This window comes from Grammomys surdaster, unplaced genomic scaffold, assembly GCF_004785775.1.
Source record: "Grammomys surdaster isolate TR1022 unplaced genomic scaffold, NIH_TR_1.0 363, whole genome shotgun sequence".
NCBI lineage: Eukaryota > Metazoa > Chordata > Mammalia > Rodentia > Muridae > Grammomys > Grammomys surdaster.
In genome coordinates, this window is record NW_021604782.1 from 9,247,880 (window position 1) to 9,258,843 (window position 10,964).

General features: G+C 43.6%; 1 protein-coding gene across 1 annotated transcript in view; it reads right to left on the minus strand.

Moving 5' to 3' along the window:
• Susd1 (sushi domain containing 1) overlaps window positions 1–10,964 on the minus strand; it is a 116,442-nt gene that overhangs the window by 100,641 nt on the left and 4,837 nt on the right. The window contains exons 2-3 of the mRNA XM_028780018.1: window positions 5,959–6,072; window positions 1,337–1,492 (exon numbers count right to left, since the gene is read on the minus strand). Coding sequence (XP_028635851.1) covers window positions 1,337–1,492; window positions 5,959–6,072 — 270 coding nt within the window. The remainder of the gene's footprint in view (window positions 1–1,336; window positions 1,493–5,958; window positions 6,073–10,964) is intronic.

Here is a 10,964-nt window from a genome sequence, read left to right on the forward strand (position 1 = left end):
AAGGAGGGAGAGGGAGAGAGGAGAGGAAGGAGAATAGGAAGGAGGGAGGAGGGAGAGGGAGGAAGAAGCCAAACAGTCCTTTTATATCAAGCCAGGCTCATACCTGACTGTTGCTAGGTAACTGTTGGGCGGAACCTAGAGGAAATGCTAACACCCAGGACCTGCAGTGAAGGAACAGAACTCCTGAAAGTTGTTCTCTGACACCACACACACTGTGGCAAACAGAACTTCTCTCTCTTCTCTCTCTCTCTCTCTCTCTCTCTCTCTCTCTCTCTCTTTCTCTCTCTCTCTCTCTCTCTGTCTCTCTCTCTCTCACACACACACACACACACACGCACACACACCATATACACACACAGCGTATAATCACACACAAACACACATACTCATAAAAACACATAACATTTTAAATGTTTAAACACATAAAACTAGAAAAACAGTGCAATGAATCACCATGTGTCCACCCTCCAATATCATAAACTATTCAATCACTGTTCACATTTTGTCATTTATTTCACAGAAATAATAACACAAAATACTTCATAATAGTGCCCCATACAACTCAGCATGCATGTCTCAAAATAATAACATGCTATGGACCGCAGTAACATCCCCTCTAACAATGCATCTTAGAGTTTCTGTTGCTGTGATACAAACAACACGGAAAGGAAAAGGTTTGTTTTTATCTTACAACTCACAGGTCACGCTCTGTCACTGAGAGAAGTCAGGGCAGGAACCTGGAGCAGAAGCCATGGAAGAGTGCTGCTTACTGGCTTGTTCTTCATGGTTTGCTCAGCCTGCTTTCTTATACTATCCAGGACCACCTGTCCAGGGGTGGCCCCGCCCACAGTGTGCTGGGCCCTCCCACATCAATCATTAATTAGGAAAATGCCTGCCGGGCGGTGGTGGTGCACGCCTTTAATCCCAGCACTTGGGAGGCAGAGGCAGGCGGATTTCTGAGTTCGAGGCCAGCCTGGTCTACCGAGTGAGTTCCAGGACAGCCAGGGCTACACAGAGAAACCCTGTCTCGAAAAAAAAACAAAAAACAAAAAACAAAAAAAAAAAAAAGGAAAATGCCTGACAAGTTTGCCTCTAGACCAATCTTATGGAGACATTTTTTTTTTCTCAGTTGAGGGTCCCTCTTCTCAAATGACTAACTTATATCAAGCTGACATAAGGCTGGCCAACTCATACCACCATCATTAATTCTCTGATATTGACTGATAGTACTCAGTCTATGTCCAAGCTCAAGGCTCTCCACCATGATTCCACCCACCCTCTACCCATCCACTGGTGTACCGTCACCAAGTGGCCATCATTGCAGCCCCCTTTGTACCTGCACAGAAAGTGCCGTCATTGGGGATGAACGTCCTGTTGTTGTTTGTGGCTCGAAAGCCTGCGTGGCAAATGCAGTAGAATCCTCCAGGCGTGTTGTGGCAGGATGTGTGGTTCCCACAGATCACGGTGGCTCCAAACTGGCACTCGTCTTTGTCTGCAGATGGATACATGGACAACTCACACAGAGGCTTTCCATCCACACCGTGTGTTCTTACCCAGAGTCCTCCCTCACTATAGACTAGAGACCTCTACTCTGTGGCAAGAGTTTACTGATGTAATTGCTTCTCCAGCCTCTTTTCCTTCCATTACGCTTTCCAGGCTAGAAGAAATCGGACTCATAATTACATACCTGGTATATACGAAGCCACAGGAGAAGCACAACCTACTATTCTCAGAGTCCATCTTACTTGATGGTTGGCAGTAGGTTATTTTTCAATTTCTTTCACATTTAAGAAAAAAATCAGAGTTGGAGCTGGAAGTCTGTGGGAAGTCGCCATATCTGGTATCCACAAGGCTCTGTGTTCAGTCCCATGAGAGTAATAGCACTTTTAAAATAAAATATTGGTGGGTCAGCTAGGTGGCTCACAAAATCAGGGGCTTGCCAGAGGCTTGGTAACGTCAGTTCTATCCTTGGGATTTAAAGGGGCGGAGGATCAACTCCCCAGAGTTTTCCTCTGACCTCCAAGTGTGATACTCTGACACACATATGTGCACACACGCAGATTTAAAAAAAAAAAAGTGGGCTGGAGAGATGGCTCAGAAGTTAAGAGCACTGGCTCTTCTTCCAGAGGTCCTGAGTTCAATTCCAAGCAACCACATGGTGGCTCACAACCATCTGTAATAGGATCTGATGCCCTCCTCTGGTGTGTCCAAGGAAAACCACAATGTACTCACATACATAAAATAAATAAAACTTTTTTAAAAAAGAAAAAAAAATGTAAAAATAAAATTTAAAAATGTAGAGACCGGAGAGATGTCTTGGTGGGTAAGATGATTCCAAATTCCCACAACCTACATAAATCCAGACATAGTGGCTTGCATCTGCAACCCAGTGCTCCTATGAAGAGATGGGAGATGGACGCAGGAGAGTTCCCAGAAGCTTGACAGCCAGCATACTGGAGTACACAGTGACAAGCAACAAAGAACACCGTTTTAATGAAGGTAGAAGGTGAGGAACCATCCCAAGAGGCTGTGCTCTGATCACCACATGCACACACCCACATGAATACACACAAGGACATGTATGCACATGAACAAACACTATTATACAGGCATATAAATTAATCTGCTATAAATTTTATAAGCCAGGGGAAACAAGCCTAGAATAATCCCATTTTCCAATTCCGCCATTGTCTTGGTCTTTCCAGTATTAGAGAATTAATGTTAATAGATGTGTTGGTTAGCTTTATGTCAATAAGTGAAGGTGCCCTTGGGAGGCCAGAGGCATCGGATCCCCTGGAACTAAAATTACAAGTGGTTTTGAGTCATCTGATAAAGCTGCCGGAAACCAAACTCAAGTCGTCTGCAAGAGCACCACATGCTCTCAGCCACTGAACCATCTCTCCTAACCTTGAGATGAATTTCATGTCCAATTATTTAACTGGAAAATTAGAATTGTCAGCTTCCAGGAAACACAAAGGAATTAGCAGTGACGCCTCAGCACAGGGTTCACACAGGGGCAGGAGATGCTCACACTGTCAGTGACCTGTGTGAACAATGGTGGGCACACTTTCCAATGTAGAGCATCTAGAACACGGACGGCTGAAGTCAGCCTTGAGTGCCATTAATTAAAGACAATGAAGTTGCCGGGCAGTGGTGGCGCACGCCTTTAATCCCAGCACTTGGGAGACAAAAGGCAGGTGGATTTCTGAGTTTGAGGACAGCCAGGGCTACACAGAGAAACCCTGTCTTGAAAAACCAGAAAAAAAAAAAAAAAAAAAAGACAATGAAGTTAAAACCTCCATCTCTCGCATAGCTGGGGTCAGAAAACCTTTTCTTTACATCTCATTCCTGCTTGTGGGCCTTAAAGCAGCCATAAAATATACCGATTGTGGGTCATAGTCACACATGTTTTTAAGGCCTGCATGCCTCTAACGCCAGCACTCAGAAGGCAGAGGCAAGCAGATCTTCATGAAGTCAAGCCCAGCCTGGTCTACATAGTGAGTTATAGGTCAGCCAGGGCTACACAGAGAAACTGTGTCTCAAAAAAAAACGACAAAAAAAAAACCAAACCAACCAAACAAACAAACAAAAACAAAAAAAACCACAAAACAAAAAACAAACAAACAAAAAACCCACAAAACAAAACAAAACAAAAGAACCAAAAAAACAAACAAAAAAAAAAACAAGAAACAAGGGCTAGAGAGATGGTTCAGAGGTTAAAAGCACTGACTGCTCTTTTCTGGTGTGTCCAAAGACACCAACAGTGCACTCATATAAATAAAATAAACCTTTCAGAAACAAAACCTAACTAGGACAACCACAACCCCCCCCACACACACACACCAAACACACAACAGGTATATTTGGTGTCATTTGGAGACCTTTAATGTCTCCCTGAAGGTTTCAGTTGGGATATTTATGTTCATATAAAGTTCTAAAATTAAGTCATTTGGCCGTATTAAGGTGCCTTTGGCACGTCTGTAACCTCACTAGTAACCTGCATCATGCACACAGCAGTCCAAGTGCTAGAATAGGCAGTGACCAGTGGGAACAATTACACAAATGTTCTGAAGTCCTCTCCTTTCCTACGAGATGCAGTTGAGAGCACAGTCACCATCCAGGAGAGGAGGAATTCCTCAGAGCAGCGGTCCTCAGCCTTCATAGCACTGTGACCCTTTAACACACTTCCTCATGTGGTGACACCCAACTATAAAATTATTTTCATTGCTACTTCATAACTGTCATTTTTCTACTCTTATGAATCATAATATAAATAGCTATGTTTTTTCAATGGTCTTAGGTGACCCCTGTGAAAGGGTCAGTCAATCTCCAAAGGGGTCACAACCCACAGGTTGAGAGCCATTGCCTTAGAGGACACCTGTCCAGCTCCTCAATTCCAACTTTAGTTGCTAACAAAGGATCAGGTACTGTTGGGGAAAGGGTAGGAGAGACTCCAACTGCAGAGCAACCACACTTCTAAGAAGGACAGCCCTCGAGAGTGGGGCTGGTCCAAGCACATCCAAGTCCAACATGCAGACTGGACAATGGTGGGTCACAGGGACAGCTTTTATTTGTGCAATGGAATGTGACTCGCCTAACCATTGGAGTGTGACTCTGAATGCAGGATTGAATTGTTATTTTTCTTTAAGTACTAAAAATGAGAAAATGTCCACCAGGACAAACGGCTAGAGGGATGCCTCTGCAGGTAAAAGCATTTGCTGTATACAAGCATGGGCCCCTAAGTTCAAAGCCCCTGCCAGCAGCCATATAAAAAGCCAGACATGACCAGGCCTGGTGGTGCATACCTTTAGTCCTCGAACCCTGGAGGCAGAGACAAGTGGGTCTCTGAGTCTGCGGCCAAACCTGCTCTACATAGTAAGTTCCAGGACAGTCAGGGCTATCTAGGAAAACCCTGTCTCAAAAAAGAAAGAAAGAAAGAAAGAAAGAAAGAAAGAAAGAAAGAAAGAAAGAAAGAGAGAGAGAGAGAGAGAGAGAGAGAGAGAGAGAGAGAGAGAGAGGAAGGAAGGAAGGAAGGAAGGAAGGAAGGAAGGAAGGGGGAAGGAGGGAGGAAGGGAGGGAAGGAAGGAAAAAAGGAGGGAGGGAGAGAGGGAGAGAGGAAAGAAGGTAGGAAGAAAGGAAGGGAAGAAGGAAAGAACTTAAAAATAAAGAAAAGAGCAGAGCCAGGCGTGGCCATGGAGGACCACTGTGGTTTCTTGGCTGACAGCCTGTCTCTGGGTTCAATGGGAGACCCTGTATCCATGTAGATAGTGAGAAAGAATATCCAACATCTTCCTCTGGTCTCTACACATGCCCCTCCACCCCCACACATCTGTGTACATAAGACACATGCAACACATACATACTCACACTCGAAAATCAGCATGAAGGCATGATAACAAGGGTAGATACAAGGTAAAACTTTTACAGCACATAGCAAGGAGGAGAAAACCGAGAAGTTATTGTTAAATTTAGTACAGCTAAATTGTTGTGACGTTCTCTCTGAATTGTGCTTGACTGTCAATGTTATCTGGTTGTTCCCGAATAGACATCATGAGGAAAAATAAACAAATAACTTAGCTGCATCTAGTCTAAACAACCTTCAAGTTATCTTAAAGTACTCCTTGAAGTCATCCCAAAGAAATTAAGAAATGTAATATTTGCTTTTGTTGTTAAGTTAAACTCAGGACATAAAACAGACTTCCAATCTGCATAGGTCAAAGAGTTTCCAGAGAGTTCAGGTCAACGACATCTAATATGAGAGGGCCTTCCTTAGAAACACCAGCAAAAAGGATGTACCTAAACAATAAAACTGAGATTTTGTTGTAATTGGCAAAAATCCACTAAGAAAAACATGTGAACAAAATAACAATGTTTGCCCTACATTGAACGCCGACTCTAAAACTGGAAAACCATTGGTTTTTATTCAAATTTTCAGCTTAACCCACCAGTTAAACTTACCAACACACCGTGTCCTCCCGTTGCCCCAAAACCCATAGTTGCAAATGCAGATCCACTTCCCTTCCTTTTGCTGGCATGTGGCATGTTCATGGCAAGTGGCACAGACATCTAAATCTGAGTCAGAGATCATACATTTCAGAAACAGGAAGTTAAAGGCGAGGTATGTTTAGTCAACGTGCGTGCATCACAGAGAACCAAAACTTCAATTCCAAAATAAACCAGGTCAGGTTCAGATCTCATCCATACGACTTTCAATAATGATTCACTGGCCACAAAATATAATTGCAGACTCCTCTGTGAGTCAACACTCTTCAGTGTTTGTCTTCTTCTGAGTTCCTTCAGCCTCATATTCCCAAACTCTAACTGCATGGTGCCATCCAGGCAAAGGGACAAGGACGCTTTCCTAACAGACGAGCTGCTATCATTGTCCTCGCCATGTTCACCTGGAATGTCTATGCCTGCTTCTCTACCAGTCTGGTACCCACTCTTATTTTCAAGAGTTGGCCAGCATGACTCATTCTCTCTGAACTCTTCCCCACTCCCAAGGAAAGGTGGATGCATCTTTGAATCTCCCATAAAGCATCTACACTCCCATAACGATCATGCTAACCTATGTTTAATCCCATTTTGAGACTACAAATGAACCACATAAGGATGAGGGTTATGACATTTGTTCAGTATGTTTTCACAGCACAGTATAGATGTTCGACATATTTTTGGGGGCTGGAATAGGAGGTCTAAAATGGGGGCTGGAGAGCTGGCTCAGGGGTTAAGAGCACTGGCTACTTTTCCATAGGACCCATGTTTGATTCCTGAACCACTCCATATGGTGGCTCACAACCATCTGTAACTCCAGTCTTGAGGGATCCAGTGTCCTCTTGTACTCTCCTGGCCTCCATGAGCACATACATGCAGGCAAAACACCCACAGAAAATAAATCCAAAATGTGACTTGCTACAGCTGTAAAAGCAAATGCAGAAAAGAGGAACACATCTGCCAACTACTCTCTTTCCCTTTATGGAAAAAGTGTGTTTAAGAAGTCAGGGAGATAAGCTCTGAGTCCCAACAGGACGGCCAAACCCTATTAATTAGATAAACAACAGAAACATTTGAGACTAAAACTCTTGAAATACCTAAATTTACCAAAATGGGGATGTGTAATCTAAGACCAAACAAGAATTTCTACTCAAGGCTATGTAGAATATTGGGTTTCGTGCCAGTGTCTCTGTAATTTCAGGAGTACTCTCATGAAGAGAATGTTCCAGCATAGAATTTCATCCTAGCCTTGGCCTCATCCGAAGCCAAATAATATACAGCCCGGCCTTCAGGCTGCTCCAGGCATGAGACCTACAGAAACTGGGAGACTCCTAAATACTCTTAATTGTGTTTCTGGCTTTTGTTTTTCATTTTACTAACAAAAGACAACATATTTGAGGCCAGCCTGGGCTACATGAGATTATATCAAACAAATGCCAAAATATAAATACAAATAAAACCAAAGATAACACAGAAACAAATGGGCCGGGCGGTGGTGGCGCACGCCTTTAATCCCAGCACTTGGGAGGCAGAGGCAGGAGGATTTCTGAGTTCGAGGCCAGCCTGGTCTACAGAGTGAGTTCCAGGACAGCCCGGGCTACACAGAGAAACCCTGTCTCGAAAAACCAAAAAAAAAAACAAAAAACAAAAAACACAGAAACAAATGCAATCACTGATGGTTACTGATACCAAATTAACCATGGGATATCTATAAGTACCTCATGACCACAAAATAATGCAAAAAACATTAAATAAAAATTTTAGAGGTGTATCATCTGACCATCATGGAATAATGAAATAAAACTTCAAAGCAAAACCTATGTGTAGTTTCCTCAGAAAGAAAGAAACAAACAAAGAAAGAAACCCTTCTACAGCGTTCTCTAGACAAAGACAATGAACAGCTGCTTGATGATAGGTATAAAAACTCATTGCAAAAAATTTGAGTTTGTTATGTTTTTCTTTTTATTTTTAAAACGTAATTTAAAAAAAAAATCAAGCAATCACAGAAGAGTCCTGGACTTTAAGTGAAAGAAATTTGGAAGCAAGAAAGAAGATAGAGTTTTAAGAATTCGCCGGGCAGTGGTGGCACACGCCTTTAATCCCAGCACTTGGGAGGCAGAGGCAGGCGGATTTCTGAGTTCGAGGCCAGCCTGGTCTACCAAGTGAGTTCCAGGACAGCCAGGGCTATAAAGAGAAACCCTGTCTCGAAAAACCAAAAAAAAAAAAAAAAAAGAATTCAAAAAGATTATTTTTAAAAGCAAAAGAAAGATTTCTGGATAAACCCTGAGGGTTTCAAACACTTCCAATCTCCTTACACTTCAATAAAATAAAATGAAGAATTGGAAAGATAAAAATCTTTCTGTATTTGTGTGTGAGGGGGTGCATGTAGATGCGTGTGGATGCACATGTATGTATATGTGTGCGCACATGTGTGCACACGCATGTGCACCTATATGTGAACACTAGAGGACAACCTCAGTATTATTCCTCAGGCCTTGTCTGCATGTTTTGTTTTATTTTGCTTTGTTTTAGACACAGCATCCCTCACTACCTTGAATCTGAGCAAGTAGACTAGGCTGGCCAGTGAGCCCCAGGTAACCCCTCTCCCCAACTCCTAAAAGTATAAATCTTAAAATAGACAATGACAGCAGACAAAGGATGTTCACAACATTTCAGATGGAAAAGAGCAATCGCTATACATAGCAATTGCTCTGCAGAGAGGAAGAAACAAAGAGTTCCTGGGTAGCTGGAGAGAGCATAGAAGCGGGTATGGGACGCCCAAGGACCTGCTTACGCAGGCACAATTCTTGTTTTGTCTTTCTGATGCTGCTTGGGATGGAAACCAGGCCTCCTGCAAGCTAAGCACAGGCTACACCACTGAGCCCCACCTCGAGCCTCTGAGGGAACATTTCTATAAGGAGTAATGGCCCAAATCCCCTCATAGATGCTGATATATGTTACAGTTTGCTTGAGAGAGGGAGGGAGGGAGGGAGGGAGGGAGGGAGGGAGGGAGGGAGGGAGGGAGGGACCAGATCAGAGAGGTAACAAGCAGCCTGCAGAGCAGAAGAAAGTATCCCCCAAATACATTTAACCATTTTAACAGATTAACGCTTTAACACAGCATTGGAGAACAAGGCCAGCTCCTTTGGCAGTTCGATTACAAGAAGTGCTTCCTTCAGACCTTGTTATACTGATACTATGTTACCTATGCACTGTGAAGGGAAATGGAAAGAGAAAAAATCGAGGGCTGGAGAACTGGGACAGTGGTTGAGGACACTTTCTGCTCTTATGGAGGATCAGAGCTGGGGTCCCAGCACTCATATCAGGCAGCTCAATTGGTAGAATTCTTGCCTAGCATACATGAAGCTTTGTACTCAACCTTCAGGGGATCATGCTGCAGACTCAGCCCTCAGATCAGGGAGGCAGAAGGATCTGGAGTTCAAAACCAGCCCCTGCTACAGGAAACCATGTATCAAAAGAGAAGGAGGAAGAGGAAGGGGAGGTGGCAAGGAATAAGAGGAGGAAGAGGAGATGAGAAATACAAATGTTGGGTGTATTCTAAAGCATTATTAAATTAAGAGATAGATCACACAAATATGTCCATGTCTATATATCTTATTATTTCTAGAACAGCTGTGGTTATGGATTTGGGGGTAGAGTTCGCTAGCTATTTGCTAGCTGGGTTAGGCTTGATCGTCTCTACACATCTGCAGCTCCATCTCCTCTTCTGCGATGATTATAGAGTAAATGAGTTAGTGTGTGTAAAGAAATCAGAATCTGCCCATTCGACACTAACGATCCCTCAACTTCTATCAACAGGAGCCAGCCCCCGATGGTTAACCAGTCGGCAACTAATGGGAAGAGCACTGGGTGGCTGCTTGATGCAGAAATCCCAACCAAGACCTGTGTGTGGACAGATGCCTACCTGGCCATGGAGTAGTAGAGTCTGCAAACATAATGCCTTAATTATATACACACAATCCTATGCAGGTATGCCCTGCCTTCCCCATGTCCTCCATCCCTTCTGAGCACAGCCTGACTGGGAAACTGAAACGCATCCTCAGTGTCTTCTCAGCCCTCTTGGTTTCTTCCTGCCCTCCTGTCTCCATCATCCAAGAAATCTATACCCTGGCCCCAGCAACCCAATCTCGCTCTTTAATACGCCAGCTGTCTTAGTTAGGATGGCTGTTGCTATGATAACATATCATGACCAAAAGCAACTCGGAAAAGGTTTATTACATCATCATCCAGGGAAGCCAGGACAGGAACACAAGTCAACAAGTCAAGAACGGGGATGGAAGCCATGGGGGCCTGCTGCTTACTGGCTCGCTCCTCACGGCTCGCTCCTCCTATTTTCTCACACCAGTCAGGACCTCCTGCTCACAGTGGGTGAGGCCCTCCCACATCAATCACTAATCGAGAAAAGGTCCAGTGGACTTGCCTACAAGCCAATCTTATACAAGCATTTTCTCAAGATTCCTTCTCTCAGATATGTCTCGATTTGTGTCAAGTTGACAAAAACCAACAGGCACAGCAGCTCCTTTGAGAGCCTGCCTGGAAGATGAAGAGACCTGTTCACACCAAGGATGCAAAGGAGTTTGCTGAAGCCCCTTTGAACCTAACATCTGTCCTCACCTAGCTCCAGCCATGTCAGGAGGACCAGACAAACCTGACAGACTCACTGCACAACTTCCTTGAGATTCCCTTTCCCAAACTTATGGAGACATGGAAATATATTAAATAACCAAACGGGGTACCCAATAGAGTCCAAAACTCAGAGAGAGAGAAATATCTAGAAGCAAGTCTAGAATGCTACATCAAACTGCACTGTTTCTATGAAACAGCATCAAATTCCAGAGATAGAATCCAGAAATCCAAGAATATTATATTCTCTCCTCTCTATCATTCATGACAGAAAAATAAGAAAGGAAGAAAGGAAGGAGGAAAGGAAGGAAGGAAGGAAAAGAAAG